This window comes from Melozone crissalis, unplaced genomic scaffold (assembly GCF_028551555.1).
Source record: "Melozone crissalis strain CALT ecotype California unplaced genomic scaffold, PUWL_Pcris_2 ptg000068l_1, whole genome shotgun sequence".
NCBI classification, from domain to species: domain Eukaryota; kingdom Metazoa; phylum Chordata; class Aves; order Passeriformes; family Passerellidae; genus Melozone; species Melozone crissalis.
In genome coordinates, this window is record NW_026535846.1 from 10,146,467 (window position 1) to 10,168,181 (window position 21,715).

Below are 21,715 nucleotides of genomic sequence, written 5' to 3' on the forward strand. Positions count from 1 at the left end.
TTGAGAGCAGCAGCAGCAAATTCTCCTGACTACCTGAATTTGCCCACAGGCTGGATGCAAAGGACCACAGCTGCTCCTGATAGTTGCTCTGTCATTACACAGCTGATGCATTTACTTCATTAGGTTAGCATCATCTTACACCAGTTAAGGGTTTGCCCCATGACAAGGGGTTTGCACTTTTTCTGGTGTATCTCTATTCATTTCTTTGGAGTTACCCCAGCAAAGAATTTTGCTCCAAAAAATTGCAAAAATAAAGAAAGCTGACAAGACTACAAGAGGAGCTAACAGCTGAAGCCATGCAGTACGAGGCATAGAGAGAAGACAAACAGTTTGTGACTTTGGGGTAAGCAAGCTAATTCTCCAATTAAAGATTTTGAGTTTTTTAATCCTACTTATTTAATGTAAATAAAAGTTTGCCTGGAATAGCTAAGCTTATAGCATTAGACTTTCTGAGTTGGGCCAGGAGTCACAGGATTCGAGCTGGTGTAATCCAAAACAATTTAAGTTTAGTGAAGGAAATATCTATTACATTTTAAAAAATGTTTCTTTCTAATTCAGTGTTAGTACTTCCTGTCAAAATAAACTTTTTAGTAGTAACATTGACTTCAAGACCCAGTATTGGCAGTGAGGAATGGGCCTAAGGGACTGTGTCAGTGACATGAATCTGTTGCTCATGTTTTGAGGTAAAGTTCAGCCACTTTACAGCCACCAGAAGGGTTTGGAGACATATTCTCATAAAGTGGTGAATACTTCCAGTATGGCTGAACTGAAAGAAGGAGCAATGGTTTGATGCTGCCCATGAAGTTGTGGAAGTTTGGTGGTTTTGCATTACTTTTTATACTTCAGAGCAACAACACTTTGGGGTATGGTTTGGGATCAGCTCCAGCTCTCAGTCAAGCTAATGTGAGCTGGATCAGTTCCTCCACAACAAGCAGTTGTAGTTCAGTTCTGGGTGGAAACAAGCAAATGTGATGGAACACATCCCAGGCAGCTACACGGGACCTTCACACTTCTCATTTTGCAAAAGGCAACTCTTTACTGAGCATGTAAAAAAAGTCTTTAAAAGTGAAGTGAGTGTAACTGATACAGAAGTGTCTGGCTGGGTTATGAAGAGCCTGAAAACATTTCTCTCTGAGCAGCAGACTATTCTGGGCAGTGCAGTGCAGGCCGCTAGAGATGGTGACAGGGATGTTTCAGGGATCAGCATCTGTTACCCAAGGGATCAGCATGGCCAGAAAGGAGGGAGCATTCCTCCAGGAGATTGTGTGGGCATTTTTAGGGTGATTTCTGCTTATATTGGGGGAACTAAATCTGTGGCAAGGTATCAGTATGGTAGATACGTGTGTGGGAGAAGCTGGACATGAACATGTGCAGGCATTTAACAAGATATACATGTTATCCTGGATGTCCCTGGTTGCATTTTACTGCAGCAGCGTTCTGTATTTACAAAGTAGGAGAGACTAGAAAAGTCTGGTCCAGTGGCCTAAAAACAAGACTTGAAATAGGAATCCTAATTTTCCATGCTTGCTTTTTTTCCCAATAATCTCTGTAGTATTGGTCAGACAATTCAGAACTTTCCAGCCTGTGTGCCAAGATGTAGAGATCCTAAAAATCTGTACAGAAACAAGAAACATCAGAAGATTCACTTGGGACTTGGGAAATTGTTGTGGGAAATGAAAAGGAATTTGTAATAAGACATTTTTTTGAAGACGTCATATATGAATAAATGTGTTCTCATATATGTGAAATATCTACATCCTGCATAACATGCCAGTGTGCACTAGAAAAATACTTGAATAGTTACATCACTGCAAAACCTAGAATAGAGAAGAGCCTAGAAACTCTGAGAAGATTCTTTTTGGTCTTTTTGGGAAAGCGTGTGAAAAAACTGTAACTGTTGATCATGCAAAAGAACGAGGAAAATTCTAGTGTAGTCTGAAAAATTGACAACTTTTTACAGAAAAGAAACAGAAACATATGAATTCAGCTATATTAAGTGTTTTTTCATAAGTATCTCCAATGAAATAAAATATTTTGACAGACTTGAAAGCAACACACTTTTATTAAATTGATGGAAAGGTTCCTCTGGCTTTGCATTGCACTGCACAAGACATCCCTCACAGGCAGGATGCAGCCAGCTTAAAGCTCTCAGCAGGGACTGCACTCTGGGCTTAACTGATTACATAAAACATTTTAAGTCGTTTTAATGAAACAAAATATTGCATTGCAGATGAAATTAACTCAAAATATTTTACTTGAATTTTCCCAATAGAAGCGTATTACTTTGGAGGGGAGTTTGAAATTTTCTTGTGCGTAGTAATGCTGATTTTAATGAGAATTTGGTTTTTTGTCAGGTTGTCCTAGGGGAGAATTTCTAAGAGCTCTGCCATGTTTTCCATAGAAGAGCTAATTAGGATTGTACTTCTCAAGTCCTGCTGGGGGACAATCTGTGGTACAACCTCCTGCATCACTGGTGGAGGTGCAGACCTGCAAATGAGTTATAATAGATGGCAATACCCCCATTGTACAGGCTCAGGCCAGGGGCTGTGCAGGGTGAGGCTTGGGGCAGAGCTTCCAGGTGATTCCACTTTGCCAGAGTGGAGGGTGAGGAGCTCTGCAGATGCTCAGCTGCTGCTCAGCTCAGGCAGCTGGAGCTGATGTGACAGGATAAAGAGGATTTCTTTCAAGCCCGTTGGGCCCGGGGTGATTACTGAACACTACAATCAGGGTCTTTTACTTTTTCTTATTTTTTTAAAGTTTGATTGCCCTCGCATGAGGCTGGAGGGAGAGAAAGGGCTGTGGCAGTACAGATTCCTATGATCTCCCCTTGCCATGCAATCAGAAGAGCTCTGCAATTGAATATTTCGCAATAATCACTGCATTTTCAATGGGGATGATATAAAAGCAAATATCAAGGCCTCTGGCTGACAAAAGCTGAATACAGAGGGAAAATATGAAAATAGCAACTTACTTCAGCAATAAAGAGAGTATATTTTATACTGCAGTTTTTCTTTTTGTTAAATCATGACTTTCTAGTAAATGACATCCCAGAAGATATTTATCAAAGCAGGAAAGCACTAGAAAGGAGCACCCTGCATTCACTTTAATATTTCTCCTTTTCTTCTGACATTTTCTTGCCTAGAGATCTAATTCCATTAAATATGTACATTTTTGACTGGAAGACTTCTTCATGTATCTTTCAGATGAATCTTAAAAGTACATAAGGTCTGTAGGGCAGGTTTTTTTAAGTGCAAATGAGGTGCACAGTAGAATATTGTCTATGAGGCTTTTCAAATTATTTATATTCCTGCAGTGCTTTACCTTTCTCTTTCTGTGATAATGATAAGGAAGAAGTGAGACTCCAATGCACATTCTGTGGAACACTGTCAAACAACATTAGTTATATTTAATATCTGACATGCAGGAACTTACTTTGGCTGCTATCCATTTTTATTTGATTTATTAGACGTTATCATGTGTATAACTTTCTCTGATCCCACGGCGTTTTCAAGTTTTAAAGCCTGCTAGGCCCCCGATTGGTCAGTGTTTGAGCCCCACTATGCTCTTGTGAGGGGATATAAATTAACATTCCCTCATTAGGCCTACTTTGCAGTACATAGGAATCTGCTTTAGGGATAATGACAGCTAAATGCTCTGCTGGCTCCCAGCCATGCCCACCTGTGCTGTTCTCCTCCAGCCTTTTTTTCTGGGGCTGTGTAGAGCTGGCTTTGACAGGGCTGGGGCTGACAAAGTGGCTGCTGCCGCCATGCCACCTTTGAAACAATGTCCTTCCATTGTGTTAGAGGCCATTGTGCTGTAAGAGTTGCTGCTTCAGATATGGTATAAAGCAAAGGTCCTCCCATTTAAGATTTCATTGCTTTCTCATAAGAATTTGAGTGAAGGGTGTTAATCCTGTGTCCCAGCCAAATTGCCACTTAAGTAATTATAATCTGCCTGTGCTGCTGTTAGTGTCACCCTCCTCCATTATCTTTCTGCATCTCCAGCCTTATTTTAGATCCCACATTTAAATGACTTATCTTCCCCATCATGCAGTGATCCTAGCTCTACTCTACCAAGAACTCTACAGAATTATGCTGACGCAAAGATGGTGATGGTAATACATTGCTTTCACTGGCTGTGTTGAGATGTTTAGTGAATAAATTTCTGTAGAGTAGGGAGAGTCTTCTGCAGAAGTGAGGAGTGATAGAGTGACATGTTAAGTCTCACTAGCAGGAGTCTGAGGGCCAAATATGTCTTCCCATAGCTACAAAATATCTTGTTGTCAAAGGCTATTTAAAATGTAAGGCCATCTTCAGTCTACAAACTGTGGGCTACTCTTTTCTATCCAAACAAAAATGGCAAATTGTTCAAGAGTCTCTACTTCTCCTGCCCTGACTGTGGCTACTCATGTTCTTGTATCTCCTCAACTCTCCTCTTAAGACGTCATAATAAGAAAAAAGAAAGGGCAGTGGCAAGTTGTCTTGCCTATCCCACTTAAATATCTGTTCTTCAGGTGATGAGCAGCTCCCCTACATGAGACCAGCAGTGACTAAGCTGAGAAAGATCTGCAGAAAGTGTCTTTCTTCTGAGTCTCTTTATTGCAGTACAGAATTGCAAGTGACTGTGGGGATAGCTGCACTAATTGCATGTTTTTACAAGTCAAACAAAACGCAGTGAAAATCAGGACTGTACCTAGTCCCAGAGATTTGGACTCTCAGAGTTGATTGCTGTCAGAGTTGATACATTTTCCAGGAATTTAGTTTACTTCTTGCTTACAATATGCAGCCCAAACCCTAAATAATTGACACCAGTGTATTAAAACATGGCACACTCCCATAGAAAAACAGAATGTAGCTTTGTGGTTGCTCTTGGAGGTTGTCTCCATGTTAGACTTGGGGCTTGAAGGCCAGCATAACTCAGGTCTCCACCTTTGCCAACAAAACTCCTTTTGTTTTTCATCCTTGCATATGTTGTTTTGCTGTTGAACTTAATTCCATCTGTAATCTGCTATTATAATATTGCCTTAGCCTCAAAGTCCTGAAGTGGATTTGGACTGATGAATGCTCTCTGCTTCCATCAACTTCTTCTTCATCATCATTTTCCTCTCCCTTTTCTTCCTTTTCCTTTTTTCTTTTTATACTTTTATTCCTCTTTCTTCTTTTCCTTCTCCTTTTCCCTTCCATTCTCCTTTTCCTTTGTCCATGTGCGGCTAATTGACCACACATCTGGAAGGAATTATCTTCTTCTGCTCAGAGTCCTTCTGGTTCCCTGGCTGGAGGAGGATTCTGCCATTCATCTAACTAACTCAGGCACTGTGAATGCCAATTTGTCCCTCACTACCAGCTCAACTCCTTTAAGAGTCTGTAGCTTTATCCTATTTGAATATGGTCCTCTCTCTCCTGTGTGGCCAGCCAGTTTCTATTGCCGTGTTCAGCCCTGCAGCCCACTGAAATCCCAAGCCTTCTTTCCTGAAGATCTGTTTTTCCTCAAGTTCAGGAAAGTAGTTGCCTTTTTTCAATTTTTTATTTCTTGTATGGTATTATTTCTTCTTCCCAGGTCTTAACTTGACCTTCAGGTGGCACTGAGATCTGCTGCTGTAATTGTACATGGCTTGTGACAGAGGTTAATTCAGAGAATAAGTCATCTAACTTTGGTTGCTGCGAGTTTTGAGAAATCATATTGCAGGTGTTGAATTATAGCTGAATCTTTGACATGCTCAAGGAATTCTTGTGCCTGCTGACTTGTGCAAAGTGTAGTCTGATAGCATCTCCTAACAGCTCAGTATATTCCCAGGAGTACTTGAACTGAGGCAGTTTTAGTTGCACTGCAATCAGTGTAAGGGGGGGGTAAAAAAAAACACTTTTAACACTGAGACTGGTAGAAGTTCCCCTCTGTGTTTCCTTCCTTTGGGCTGCCTGCAGCTGCTCTCCACATACTCCATCCCCAGATGTTTTGATAACATCACTGCTGATAAGTACCAGCAATATATCAACAAATAAAAGTGCAAAGTAAATAATCACTGTCACCAGAAATCTATAGTTGAGACAGCACATTTTGAAACGTGCAGAGGTGAGAGTTTGTCATCCTCAAAGAGCCAAGACCCACGTACATGCTGCCATATGGCTGCAGGCACCTGTGGGACCCTATAGGAAGACTGTCAGCAGTTTTTCATTTGCAAGGTGCATGCACCTCTTCGTGTATTCCCTGTAAAACATGTGAAGAGAGTGGGAGAGGCATTAGCAAGATAAATACATGCCAAACCACAAAGAGAGAATAGAGATTGGTGTTAGGAGAAAAAAATTAATTCTATTTTATGCTTAACAGCCTACCACAGGAAACTGGTTGAGAGGGGGAATGATGCTAAGTGTCAGAAGCAGTTCTTTTTTCACAAGGTTTTCCCTGCTGAAATCTCATCAAGCCCAAAAGGGCTTCTCTAAGGCTTCTTGTCCCCACTAGATAATGGTTTCATCCTTTGTTTTCTTTTGTTCCTACTTCCACCATTGATAGCAGCCTGCAGGAAGAGGGGTGGGGAAATATGTTGCTTCTGAAAAAAAATCACTGTAGGAAGAATAGCCAGAACATAAATGATACTGTTTTGGCTCCAAAAGGGTAAGCAGGTGTCTTAGGAGTCCCAGAAGAGCGATGTGCAAGCTTGTACAAACAACCTCCGAATCACGCCTGTTTGTTATTCACACAAAGAGTTGAAACCCTCTGAATTCCTCAGTTCCCAGAATTCAGATGGTGCACAATGGCCCATAATGAACAGCACCTGTGCTTACCTCAATTACTACACTGAGCTGAACAACAGCAAGAAGGGCTTTCAAGAATATTTTTTCAATAATAGATTTAGTTATGTCTTTCATAATTGGATTCAAAAGCTCAAAATTTCATTTTGCAACTTGTTCATGAAATTTGTATGAAAAAGTCTGGCATTTATTCAAAAGAAATACTCTATGAACAAGAAATTGCAAAACAGCCAACTGCTGGTAACTAAGCAGCCAAATTATAGTCCATGCACTTGGCAAATACACCATCTTTTTTATTATTTCAGTAATTGAATTTCTGTTAAAGCGTGGAGCATAATTTAACATCAGGAATTTATTTATAATACAATAGTGTTACAGTAATAAATGCATTATTATTGTCACTTTTAATGGAGTCTTATGTATTCCCTCAGAGACTATGTGGCAGACTCTGAGACAACCACTGCATCAGTGTTGTTTGTAGACAATTGAATTAATTGGAGACAGGGTCATTAACTCGACCTGAATACCTCTGATTGCTTCTGTAAATAAGGTTAGAGAGCAAATGGCTAATCTTTGTTGTCATTATAGATTCTTTTTACATTTTCACACTGCCTTGTATATTAAGATCATTTTGCTAAGCAGCTTTCCAGGCTGTCGTCGTGTTTACGGTATTGTCTTGCACGGCACACAACCGTAATTGTATCAGACTTACATTTCATTTCCCATATCTATATAAAACATGATACTGAGAAAGGCCTAGTCTGAATTGCAGCACATAAAAACCATTGGACCAACAAATTAATAAACCAAAATGAATAAGCTGTGGCATTAAAAAATAATCAAATCACAAAACAAAAGTTGATTTTGTTTGCTTTTGTTTGAAAATTCCAACCTGCAAGACTCGCCAGGGATAATATAATGAGTCCATTACTCAGTTGGGAACATGACCTGCAAGGCCAGCTCTGTGTATACCAGCCTGTGAGTTAAGTGTTATCTGGACTTTTTGGCATGGATTTTCTTGGAAAATGAGCAGCAGGCTGTCATTAAAGCGCAGATAGAACACAGATATTTCTTAAGGAGAGATCCAAAAAAAGGGTTGTGAGCATACTGTTCCATTTCTCAACAAACTTAATGAAGAATGTGGCCTCAGAGGCCTAGGAAAGCATGTGTCAGGAACAAGAGACACCCTAAACTTGAGAATGTCAGGTTCACATTGAACCCAGGGATACCAGCTTGTCATCACTCCCATGTTCCACCCTGTACTTAAACACTTTGCTTTCTCAGAAATTGCCTTGTGAGTAGAAGAAAACAGCTGGCAGTGCCTGCTATTTGCATGTATTTCTTTCATTCTAAACTTATATTCAAGATGGGCTTGAACCCAAACCACAGATATGCAGTGTGAGTTATCTACAGTCAGGAGCCAAGTGTGGGATCCTGAGTCCATCTGTAACCTAGACGTTAAGTGATGTTTCATGACTTCAGATTTAAAAACCCAGCCTCTCCACTTCAAAACTTGCAAGTAGGGCTTTCAGCTTCAAAACTTTGCCCAATGCAAACTCCCATTGACAGTCTGTTGGTGCAGGAATCCAGCCTGACTGTGGTGGGAGGAACATGCTGCCACACTACGTTTTCTCTCAGCAGCCTCTGCACAAATCACTTACAAAAGCATTTAGAGATGTTGCTTCACTTAAAAAGCAAAGGAGGAAACAAAGCAGTGAATAGATGCTGAACTGCTCCAGCATGTTCAAGACATCATCTGAATTTACTGACTGGCATTTGTAGGTTTTGCTCTGCAAAACAAGAGGGATCAGCCAAGCAGTGTTATTACTGAACAAGATCCAGCTTAGTACTGAGCTGAAATTCAGGGTGAGCTTTTCAACCCTGGGCCAGAGTGTCTGTGTCTCTCCCTGCATATTTTCAGGGATGCAAGCACTGATGGTGTTCACCTCAGACCTTGCTGTTGAAGCAATTGATCATGCTCAACCCTGGACTATTTGTGTTACCATCTGCTGCAGGGGCTGACTTTTGAGCACTGTCCTTCATTAATGCAGCTTTATTGCCTGTGCTATCCCAAATACTGCAGGTAGAACTTGAGAGGATGGGGTATTTTTTAAGTGTAATTCTGAAAATATATCACTACTTGTTCACTTCCCTGCCGGTAGGGTGCCATCTCACTACTGATCTTTGTCATTAACCAACAACAGAGTTTCTTGTAATCAGTAACCTCCATGCCACGCTAGAACATTAAAAGATCCAGGCAGATGTGTGAAGAAGATATTTGCACCTTACTAAGGGAATGATTATCAAGTGGAAAACAATAAAAAGTGCAAGAGAGATCGAACTTTGCCTATTTACCTCTGTATCCATGAGGGGGTTGGGTTTTCCTGACCTTTGTTTGTTGGCAGACCTTCAGCAAATCATTGCTGATAGAATAACCCTTCTTGAGTCTGGGGAAAATGGATGGTGGTAATGTTGAAAAGTCCATTTTTGGTCACTCAGGAACATAAATGTCCAGAAAGAAAGCATCCTAGGCGTAAGGTTTTTAAGAAAAAATAGTATAACTAATCCTAAAGATCTAAATAATTTTGTCCATACTGAGTGTTTTCCAGCACTCCCTTGACAAAACCCAGTTAATGCTCAGGATTATGGTCACTTTTCCTGCAGCCCTCTTGGGGAATACAATGTTTGCCCACTCCCAGGCAGATGTTTAAGTGCCTCTGCCAGGCATCCCAGTTTCTCAGCCTGTGTTAAGAAAGCAGGCTGTGTGACACTTCAGGGAGGCGTCCAGTGTTAATTCTGGCAGTCCCAGAATTCTTTCCTGACGGAATGAAAGCTGGCTCCAAACTTGTCCTCATCCTGACACAGGCAGTGCAGTCCCTGTGTTTGCAGTGTTCTGACTTGGCTCCCACAGTCAAGTGCTGCTGAGCTCCACCAGCTCCCTCTGGCACACATGGAGCTCTGTTTGCCCACAAGATCCCAGCAAGTAACTGCAGAAGATATTTGGATCTTCCTTTTATTTTGGGGTTGATGTAAAAGGCTGAAAGGAAAGATTTTCAGCCAGATAAGGTTACAGAATTACAGACTCTCTGTTTCCTTTTGCTGTCATTCAAAATAACAAGCATAGAAAATTCTGTTTAAAATAGATGAGCTTTTTTGACTTAAAGGGTTTTCGTGTCAAAGATTTAAGATGTCAGGTTTAAACATGACAGTGATAGTATTAGGCAGAGTATGAGAGCAGATACTTGTAGCAACTGTCATTTTTTTTCTGACTATTTATTAATGGTCTTTTGTGATTTATAGTAAATGTTGTGAAGGATCTTTAGGTCCATTTGTCACTCAGAGAAGCACCTTTTTTTCCTTAATACCTACGTATGTCATAATTAAGGGTGGATGCTGCTTAACGATTTAGCTCTGTTCTTAACATAAGAGCATTCAAGATGATATTTAATCCTAAGTAGATTTGATACCTTTTTTAAGTCTATAAAGTGAAGTATTATGTAACTGTCTAAAATCAGCAGCCTTAAAAGATCATATTAAACATAAATATACAGAAGGTAAAGATTTTCAGTCCAAATGGAGCCTTCTACCCCATTTTAAAGTGAATTGTAAGGAAGACACCTATGTTTCAGCATTCAGCTTTATTAATATTTTACTAGACAGCTTTCTCCTTGTTCAAAAAACAAGTCATGTGTGCTGAAGTACATCTTTATATCCATGAAAGGCTCTGGTGGTGTGCCATAAATTCATCATGTTCCTTTAGGAATACTTCTTTAAAAACTATTTCAGAGTAATTGCCCATTATTAATAATGATGATTCCTTTTTACTGTTATGGCAGTAGCAGTGAAACAAAGTGTCTACTTGTGGTTTTCATGAGTGCCTGTGTACTTCTGTGGTCCCTGTTATTACAAATTCAATGTGATGAACGTAAATATGCTTGGAGTCTTACAAAACTGTATGTATTAATAACAGGGGAAAGTGCCAGGAATTCAATTATTTTGCCCGTTGGATCCCAGGGAGACCCAGGAATTGAACCTGTATCCTGAAGTGTGGGACTGGTTCTGTAACTATGGGGCTGTCCCTCTTTAGAAAGGTGCACTCATCTCCACAGAGGTGGATTATTTGTGCCTCAGTCATTTGAGTACCTGCCCATGACCAGCCATGCCTGTAGCACCAATCCTGCTGTTTCATTCTTTCTACAGTGCATAATGCAAGGAGATTGCTACCAGTTTGTGAGCATCTGAAGCTCATTTAATAGAATATTACCCAATTTGCTCTGATTATACTCAGTTTTTATCTCTGCCGCCTTCTGTATTGCTTGTTTTATTCATCGTGCTCCTGATAAGAGCTACAGCTGGAGCCATCTTGGGTCTTTTCTAAATAAGGACAGCTTTAACATCCTGCAACAGGTTTTTCCCTCCTCTGGCTTCTGTTCCCAGTTCCTCCCCTTTGCTCTGGTCAGTAAAATCAGTTTTACTGCTGATCTGCTCCCCATGGATTCCCCAGGAGAGGAAATCCTCCCATGGTTTCATGAGCTCATGTTGGGACACTTGTTCAGCGCTCAGGTGTAAAGGACTGTGAGTGTGCCATAAAGCTTTGGAAAATCAGGATATGCCTTTTGGCACCTTTTCAAGCTCAGAGGTGTTGTTTTACATGGAAAGAGGAAAAAAACCCTCCAACTTTCTAGTGGTTTCTTATTGCTTGGCTGCTCAGTATAGTAAAATTAGCTTTCCTCAGATAACAGATGAGACTGGAAACGTTGAGGAGTTGGAGGTGTCGTGTGGATCCATCTGCACCAATGTGATTTGGTCCCACAGTTCTCTTCCCACTGGACTCTGCAAGCTGGATTCTGTTTACAGTTAGAACTGAAGCAGAACTGAGTTAGAATGAGAAGGGTAGCTCATTTAGAACATTATGTGCCTAACTTTCTGCCACACATGAATGAGAAAAAACACAACACTTTGCTTTCAGAGGTTCACTTTGAATGGTTTTTTTCATGACCACACTTGGACTTTCTGCTGTAATAAATAAAATCAAAGTGTAAATAACAGACTCCTTAAAATACATTGTATGTTCACTTGAAATTGTGAACTGTAGAGGGGCGAATATGTGCTTCTGCACTTCCATAGAAGATTTGCAAAGTGTACTGAAAAATGCAGTATTCTAGGATTTCCTTTGCGGAAAATAAAGATGTTTCTATGTATCAATCCTCATATCTAGCTTGATTCAGTGGGGCAATATGGATATAATAAAGTGGTTCCATTTTTATCAAATGAGACCCTTTGGAGTCTCACAGTAAGAGAGAGTATTCTTGTTCTTCCAGATGCCAGGCAAATAGTAGCACATCAGGGCACAGTACAAATAATGCTCTCTGACACTTGAATGTATTCACTAAAATATTGTACATCAAAAAGCCTACATACTTGCATTCCCTGAATAATATCATGCTCACAAAATTGTTTCTAAACTCTGAGGTGAGCAGAGTGATGCATGCAGGAATCATGGATACAATATTGCTTTTAATATGCAAAATACCCTTCTCTTCCACATCAAGTGTGTATAACAGTGCTGTGATACTGGAAGGAGAGTGATTACCATACCAATAGTTCAGAAAGTTTTTTTGTGCACCATTACAAATGTAGCATTAAAATTCCTCCTCTTCTATTTGTTTTTTTATAATGTCATAAATTGATACATTACACCTGTTGCAGGTGTGATGGAGTCAGAATTTCCTGAAGTCCAGGAATAAAAACTGGAGAAGAGTCAGAATAGGACAGTAGAAACAGTGCCATGGTTAAAGTCACATTGCAGATGTATATACACAGTTCCACCTAGGATTTGTGGCTAATGTAATTCTTTATTGGAAGGCTTTGACCTTGTTATGGATTCTTGGCAGCTTTTCCCCACTCTATTCATTACTAATGCAAGCTGTCAATCACTTTAGTTCTGCTTTGACATAGATTGTGGCTCATAGGAGTTAGCTCTGTCATTCTTTTTATTTCTTTCATCTTTACTATCCTTTTTTATGGTCTTTAAAGCTGGAAGTATAAAAGGGTTCTATGTATATGAAAAAAAATCTGTTTCAGTAACTCTATCAACCTTGTTATAAACAGTCTTTAATTAAAACAGTTACTTTTGAACACAGTAAAATGAGTCTGTGGCTTTTTACATACAACATCTTGTAAATTACCCTCCCCCTCAAAATAAATCAGAGCTCCTACTTACATTACAGTGCTCAGGATTGATACAGGCAGATCAGCTGCCACATCCTGAATAACATATTAGAGAGGTTTTCCCTCTCCATGTGTTTTGAAATGAGAGAGCTATCATAAGTGATGTCTTACTGCACGTGCTAATGTTAGCTGAAGCAACAATTTCCACACCTTATTTCATTTCATTGACCTGGATGCTGATTAATATTTTAAAAGCCTTGATACAGGTTTTCAGTTCCTGTGTCAACCCACCCTTTGAAAGTTTATATTTGAATTCTACCAGCCTGACGTTAAATAATTTAATACTAACCAATGGAAAGGCAGTGAACAAATCATCCAGAGCAATCCTTTTCTTTAAAAAGCAATCTAATGGTAGGCATATATAAGTTTGAAGATAAAAATATGAACAATTCATTATTGAAAAAAAATTGCAGCTCCCTTTCAAATTAGAAGAGAATATTACTTCCTGATAATGGTGTAAGAATAGAAGAGAAATAAAACTTTGTTATTGAACAGTTATGGTATTAAATTCTGACACTAAATATTAATCTGCTAGGTGCTGCACTATTGTTATCTGCTAGAATAATGAAACACCCTTTTTTATGCAGAATTCAGTGATTCCAGCAACTCCAAGTAATGCCCATCAGGTCTGCAGTTTTCCTGTAGAAACAGATCCAAAGGAGAGATTGGGCTGGATCTGAACAACTCCAGAGGGTTTTTTCCTGTCTCTCTCTTCAAATAAAATGTAGGGAGTGGGACAACAACAGTATCCAAATAAGAGAAGTGTTGCTTCTGCTCTGGTAGATGCTGCAGTGTAGTTGGGTGCACAAAAGTCTTGCTCAGAGCTGGGCACCCAATTTTCAGTGCCCTGTGCAATCAGACTCTTTGTTCTCAGGAATTTTCATTTTAAATAGACAATCCAGATTAAGGATAGGCCACATAGCCTCTCTTTTACACAGCAGGAACTGTTGCACAGATGTATTTTCTTCTCAAACAAAAAGCAAAGTTCATCTCAGTCCCAATGCAGTGCCTCAACAGGAAGATCAACTACTCTGTCAAGTCTGTAGTCAATTTTCCAGCATAGACCTTGCTATTTCCAGATTTCATTGGTTGAACTTTCCCTAAATATAGGCTTGTGCAGTAAAGCAACCTTTGTAGAGTGCTGCTTCTAATGGAAAGACGTTGCCAGCCTGGATGTACTGTTGACTCACTGGTCAGTTCCCATCTACAATTTCCCACTGTCCAGTAATGCTCTGCTCTCTCTGAGTTTGCATTTTGATTTCTGAGTAGAACAGTGAAACAAGTGGCTTATTCATCATTACCCTAAAAAGGAAGGGTTGAATGAATAAACCTATTGTTGGAGAGCACCATCTATTTGCCACATTCTCCTCACAGCAATTAACATGGCTACATCTAATTGGGAAAAGGTTCAGGGAGATAGCTAAGGACTTGTTAGGAGGTTTTGTTCCTTGATGAGGTTTACTGCTCTAGTGAGAATTATACTGTTTTTTAACATCTTGTATTTACAAGATTAAAAGTTTATTATTTTTCTCATTAGATGTTAATGAGTTGGAGTACTTCACATTATCTTTGTTGTAGCTACCAGGTTTAATTTTGAAGATCATTTATAACAACAGTAGAGTAAATTATATGTTGAAAACAATATAATGGTCCAAATGTCAACAAGAACAAAAAAGTATAAGCCACACATCAGGCCTTTGGTTCTCTATGCAGCATAATGATACAGCCACATAATAATGCCATGTCTGCTTTAATTGACTTTTGAAAAATAACCCATGAATTGAAAAATAAACAAGCTTCAGGGTGATTTGGGCAGATCACCTGTACCAGTGAACTGCAGTGAAAGAAAGATGGTTGGTGTGTGATGAGGTCAGTGCAGCGCCTCAGCTGGAGCCATCAGCAGCCAGACAACTGCAAGTCCCAGCTTGCAAGAGCTGAAAAATACTCCAGGTACTGATGGTGCTGGTGTTTGTCCCCTCCTTCAAGGCATTTCTCATCTCATACTTTGTGGCCATGCTGTGCACAAGCATCAGGGACTGGGGAAACGCTTGCACTGCAGAAGCACAAGAAGGGAGATGGGTGTAGGTGCTGCAGAAGAGGTTCCTTCCAGCTGGCTTGCAGAAGTGCAGGTCTCCTCTGTCAGAAGGGGTCCCAGCTCCCCAGTCTGCAGGCAGCTGGATGGAGACACCCTCATGGTGACCTTAGCAAGGGACAGAGACCTGGCTGCCCTTCCCCTGAGTGGGGATGTCACCCCAGGGCTCCCATCCCCAAGCACAGGAGGAGCTCCTCAGGACAGGGGTGAGCAGCCACTGATCCATCTGGCCTGAGTCATGGGCTCTCCCTGCCAAGTCATTCTGCATCTGTGCCCCCAGCCTGGTCGGGGCTCTGGGTCAGGGCACAGCACGTCTGGCTGCCCTGCAGGACTCTGCTCAAGTGCTCAGCAAAATGAGAACAAACTTAAAAGGAGGGCAAAACTGATGTTTCTATTAGCTGTAGAGAGGCCTTGCACTTAGAGAATGTGACAGGCCCACACTGAGTATGAAGATGACTGTAATACCTCTGCTGTTTACTTTGTGTGTTTGCGCTGCAAGCTCTTTGGCCCAAGGACTGTGCCTCATCATGTATTTACACAGATCCAGCACAGCGGGTCACTGGTCTCAGTAGGGGCCCCCAATCTCAAGTGATAATAATGAACTGGCTTTCTTCTAAGTGTTATTTACCCAAACAATGCTGTGTTCCATTGTGCAGCATTGTTTTTATTAATTTTTTTTTCAGTTCACATGATATAAAAACGTTGTCCACCCAAACAGTGAAGAACAATATGAGTGCTCATCTCCTGCTGGGAAATAAAAATTCAATAGTCTCAAATATCAGTCCTTCCTGCCCCCTTTAGTAACTTTGAGGACTTGGATCTGATGATAAAATGCTTTAAATCCATTTTAAACCTTGTCTGGACTGGCATTCCTTGTCTGGATCTTAGCAACATAACAAAGCTTGCTTTGAAAGTCTCTTCAAGAGGCAACCCCGAGTTCATGCAGTTGAAACCTATGTGAGGAAGGCCAGTTTATTTGTATAGCAGCTGCTTGAATTGCAGAATCTAGCCCAACATCTTTCAAAACATGATTGAACTTTATATCTGCAGAAATCTCTGGAAAGAGTGCAAAACCAAGTATTTCTGAACTAAGAGATGCATTTTATTTAAGGAAAAAATCACAAAAGACAATCTAAAATATCTACTAAACTTATTTTATTGGAAGCAAAGATTCATTTTTACACACTTTTATGCGTGCGTTTGTTTGTTTGTTAAATGTATGTATACCTTTTTCTTCTCTGCTGAACTGCATTGTAAAAAGTTGATTGTGCTTGTAGCTATGTATTAGATCTATCTTTAGTATGGTGAGATGCTAGGAAAGGCATTTTGGGTCTTATCTGATTGTTTTGCAAAGCATACACAGTTGCTCTCAACCCAAACTACATGATGAAAATGAATGCTTCTACTTTAGTAACGAGGATCAGCAATGATGCCTTCAGCATGAAACTGCCCGGTGTAGCCAAGGCATAATTTTATTATCCCAGATGAAAGAAAAATATGACCTCATTGTGTTTTGTATGAAAAACATTATTTTGAGCCTGTCTGGTTCCTGCATGCTTGCTGAGCTGTGTTACTCAGTAATGTTTGGCACATGGTAGCTTTTTCTGAGTGAGGCTGGTGTGCAGAAAGAAAGAAAATAAGGCCAGGTTGGAGCTGCTATCTATTTCCATGGTTTTATTCCTGCCCTTTGAGTTCTTTGTCAGACAGTTGCAGTCTGCTCCAGAATGACTCCTGTTGTTTTGTGAGCATATCCCAGCTGCAGTGTTACTCCCAGAGTGCTAAGAGAGGTAAGTTGTGTTTAGAGGTGGGAAAGGTCCGGCTGGGGCACTGCCTTTCCCTTCTTTGATACAGGATAAGAGTTGTTACTCCTTATATCAGTCGTCTTAATGAGAGCAGAGCATGTCCTTAGGCAGATGTGGACAGCTGTGTGTGCAGCCCCACACACACCCCTCTGTGTAGAGATTGCCTGGGCACAAACCACTCCAGAGAAGCTCTCAGATTTAGGGGGAAAGTTGTTTTTAAATTAAAAACAGTCTTGTGATAATTCCATAAATAACACTTTTTTTTTCAAGGCTGGTGCTTCATTCTGGCATTACAGAATAGAATTACTATGTTTGCCTCCTCAGTCTGGGAATCCTTGTGGTGTTTTCTATTTTATTCTTCCTGGAAACATTTGCAATGAAATATGAAGGCTCAGTTTTCATCTACTATTAGTGTTTTCCAAGTAAAAAATATAAGACCAAAATTACTAGATATTGATGAGAAAGGCAAACACTCCTACAAACACATTTTCTTTTTCTCCACTTTTCTGTTTCCTTGTTTACTGTAAAAAAATTGCATGAAAAATGTGTTTTCTTGTACTTTCTTGAGCTTCACTGAAAAGGAGGGATAAAGGAAGAAATAAAAATGGTTTTCAAAAATAATTTTATTAAATACAAAATGTAAGATCCATTTTAATTCAGTGGTTAGTTCTCCGTAATACTTTCAGAAATGCCTGTATGTTTTCATCCTCTGCTCTTTGAATTGCCTTCTATGTCCAGTTGAAATTTTCTAAGTAGCTCTACTTGAGTCAGTTGAGTAAGGAGCCGCTAAAAGAATTAAAAAAATAAAAAGTGCATGGACTTAATGAGCAACAAAGTTAGTGATCTGTAGCAATTACCCAAGTGAGTAATTTTGTTTCATTAATGCACCCTAAAGCACCAAGCTGTTTTGTCAATGGGCACTGCAGGGCCATTGCCAGGCTCAAAGAGACAGTTTTGTTACCAACCGCGGCGCAAGCGATAGGTTTTACCAACAAGGAGGGAGAGAAAGTAGCTCAGTGTAGGAAGAAAATTAAAGTCCATCTATTATTGTCATGGAAGCCAGTGGCAATGCTTGTGAAGATTCTAGCAGAGCAGGGTCACCCATCAGTTTGTTCTGGCTTTTCCTTTTTTGCCTTTTCCCCTGGCTTTTCCAGTTTCTTGGTTACTGTGGTTTTTTAAGAGGGCATCTTGATGCACAGAGCATCATGGTTTGAAATGGGAAGGAAAGCATATTCCTGGCTTAGTTGAATTCTTCTTGGAGGAAAATAGAAAAGCAAATAGAAACAGAGGCAAAGCTGTGTTATACCTTGTAGGCACCTCTGGATCACTCAATATGGGACACACACAGTGTATGATATATTAAGGTGAAGTATTGAATATCCATAAAGGCGTACTAGCAAATGGTGTCAATTTTCAAACACTTTGCTTTGTCAGCTTCACAAATTTAAAATCAATCATCAAAAAGTCCCTGTATAGATCAGCTGAAGAGACATATAACCTTATGGTTATCTCCCTGATGAAAAAGTTGAAATTAAAGATGAGTTTATAAAGAGTCAGATTGGCAGAATTCTGTAGTGCTAAAAGCTGGGGTCGTCTGACCTCTCAGATTAGAAACAAATGATGAGGAGAAACAATGACACACAGTGCACTGCTAATAAATACATCTTGGAGGACAGTTGAGCACACAGAAAAATAGAATTCACAGAGAAGCTTATTTTCAGCATGAATGCTATTTTCTCACTGCATTATCATAAATATGAGAGGGAAAAAAAGCTATAAATAAAAAATTCTCAGGCACTCCCTGGAGACTTGTCAAAAGTACGTAGTTTTTGTACACTGCAGTGTAAAAGTATTCATTAAAATTAATTTTTAAAATGTCCTGTCCAATATTAGTTGCCTGATGTCCTTCCTTTGATCATAAATTATAAATGAACTGGCAAAAAATGAAGAAACCATGATTCCATTAATGAATTATTTAAGTGTGATTGTTAGTTTTTGCAATCATAGGCCTAATAAGCTCAGGCTTGTGACACTGAAGTGTTTCTTACTGGAGGGTGATGATGATGATGGTAATGCTATTAACATAATCAATGTGTCCCATGAGTCACGAAGCCAGCCAGCTCCTTGGTGGCTCCAAGGTGGCACAGGCCCCTGAAGGTGGCCCAGCCCATGGAGGTGGCACAGGCCCTGGAGATGGCACAAGCCCATGGAGGTGGCCCAGGCCCTGGAGGTGGCACAAGCCCATGGAGGTGGCCCAGGCCCTGGAGGTGGCAGACGCCCCTGAAGGTGGCCCAGCCCCTGGAGGTGGCACAGCCCCTGGAGGTGGCACAGGCCCTGGAGCTCCTGTGGGCCGGCAGGAGAGGGAGGTGACACTGAGGACATTCGGTGGGGTTCACTGGGCAGCAAAAGGCCAGGAGCACACTAAGAGAGGATCTTGTCCCCCAGCAGCCTGCCAGTGCCCGTGGCACATGCTGCTGGCTTGGCCCACTCCAGCGGCGGCTCTGGCAGCTCCAGCGAGTCCGAGAGCAGCTCCGAGTCCGACTCCGACAGCGAGAGCAGCTCCAGCGACAGCGAGTGCAACGAGGAGTCCCGCAGTGCCACGCCAGAGGTGAGCCCACCCTCAGCTCTGCCTAGGGGGGAAGCATGGAGGGGAGCAAAGGCCCCCTGCTAGGGGGATGCTGGAGTTCTGTGCTGTTTGATGCTGTTGACTTCTTTTCCCTTTGCCTTTTCACATGTATGACACACATACTCATTCTAGCTTTTGGAAGAATCTTTCTGGCCTACATTTGAGTTGCTTTAAAGAAATATTTAGATTTTTGCCAGTAGCTAGAGAAGATTTTATTGACACAGTATTCAGCTGGGACTAAGGAAAGGCAACATGACAAAACTATCTCTTCAGGGACTAGCTAAACTTTTTAGTTGTATTAAATTTCTCCAGGGCTACGTTGTAAACCAGATAAGGAAGCCTAATTAACCATAACTACTCCATAAATACTTCCATAAAACTAGCAGTCACCACTAGTTGACTGAAATAAAAGGGTACATTAAAAAAGTTCTTTTTTAAAGGGAAAAGCGCTGCTTCTGTCTGAGATTTGTTCCTTATCATCCTTCAATCTGCAGCCCGAACCCCCCTCAACAAACAAATGGCAGCTGGATAAATGGCTAAATAAGGTGAACCCCCACAACAAGACCATCATCAACAATCAAAATGAGCCTCACAGTGAGAGCAGCTCCCAGGCCCAGAGCAACCAGCAGGCTGAAGGGCCAAACAAAGGGAAGCTCAACAGCAGCCTGCCCCCGACCGATCCCAAAGACCGGGCAATCCTCAGTCCCATCCGAGAGAAAGCCAAACCACGGGTTGCCCAGAAAACCCCAGAGGCAAAAAGCTCCAAGCAGAAGTCACCAGCTCATAATGAGCCAACTTCACAAAGGACTACTGGGAAAAAGCAACCCAAAAAGGTAGAAAGGACTTCCAGTGTAGAAGAGTATAACTGGCCCAAACCAAATAATACCAGCAACACTCCCAAAGAAAAAGACACACAGGAACCCCCCGAGCAGCCAAAGGTTCGAACTAAAGCAGCAGTTGGGAAGACAGCTCCAAGGAAAGAACCACGAACTAGCACAGGTCTCACTTCAGAGAAGAAAAAGTACAGAGGCCCCAGCAAAATTGTCCCAAAGTCCCGGGAGTTCATTGAAACTGATTCATCTACTTCTGATTCAAACACAGACCAGGAGGAGAGCTTGCAGGCCAAGGTGCTGCCAGCCTGCCCTGGGTCTGGCAGTGGTGTCAAAGTGAAGGACTCTGGCAGTAATATCCTCAGCGTAAGTAGCTTAACCAGCAATGGCAGCAACACATCCATTGACCAGACCAGCAATGACCTGGAGGAGCAGCTCTTTTCTCCTATCCCAATCGTACAAAATGAACTTCTGTCCCCACTGAGAGAATATGAAGAACTCAAATCTCTGTGGGTGAAAATAGACCTTAGTTTACTCTCTAGGATACCTGGACAGGAAACTTTTGAGACCACGTCTGTGAAAAGTGAACCAAGAGAGGCAAATGTGAAACACAGGCGACCATCTCGAGAGTCCCCCACCCCAGCAGCTGAAAAACCCTCCACAAAATCCAAAAGGAAACACAAGGTAAGTTATTCTCATTGTTTAAAGGAAAACAGTTGTGTTTCTGAGCACCCTGGAGGTCAGGACCAGAGGCAGTGGTTCCTCACTGCATCTGCAGCCAGGCTGTGGGGAGGCATCACAGCACTGAGGCTTTATTGGCTTTACAAAGGACTGACATTTACAAGTGCACTACAAATTAACATCAGAAACTAGCAAAAAGCAAACCCCAGCTGAAAAAATCAATAAACAATGTATTTTTTGAGATTCTTCTAAAAAGTTTTTCACTGTATTTGTTCACTCACCTATTAGTTTCCAGTGTTCTGTAATCTGCAGAAAGTGATGAGTTTGTATTAGTGCCGTTTCAGCCATACTCAGAAAATGTGACTTCTATTTGGAAGAGAGGGGCTTATTGCCTGAAGAATTAAGGTGTTTTCACCACTGGTTTAAACAGGCTTCATCAAAGTCAGTGGAATGGTGCTTGCTTATGCTCCTGGTGAATTTAGTTTTTGTATTGTTTTGTGGTATGAACAAATATGATACATAGAAATATAATTTACTTAACTAGCTGCTTTCTCTGCACAACTTCCCAAAAAACAAATATATTTTGACTGAAGGCATTATGTTTTATCATGTGTTTTATGTTATTTATGCCCAAGGGTATCCTACCTTGTGGGATATGACATTGCACTTCAAACTAAATGTGTTTTCAGAAAAGAAACTGAGGTTTT

General features: G+C 40.9%; 1 protein-coding gene across 5 annotated transcripts in view; it reads left to right on the forward strand.

The window, feature by feature from the left end:
* The window catches only part of AFF2 (ALF transcription elongation factor 2), a 322,459-nt gene that overhangs the window by 270,453 nt on the left and 30,291 nt on the right, over positions 1–21,715 (forward strand). For 4 of the 5 annotated variants that reach the window (XM_054289539.1, XM_054289543.1, XM_054289541.1 and 1 more), the window contains exons 10-11: positions 19,317–19,479; positions 19,992–21,011. In XM_054289539.1, the coding sequence (XP_054145514.1) occupies positions 19,317–19,479; positions 19,992–21,011 (1,183 nt within the window). The remainder of the gene's footprint in view (positions 1–19,316; positions 19,480–19,991; positions 21,012–21,715) is intronic. The other variant, XM_054289540.1, reaches the window with a different exon arrangement.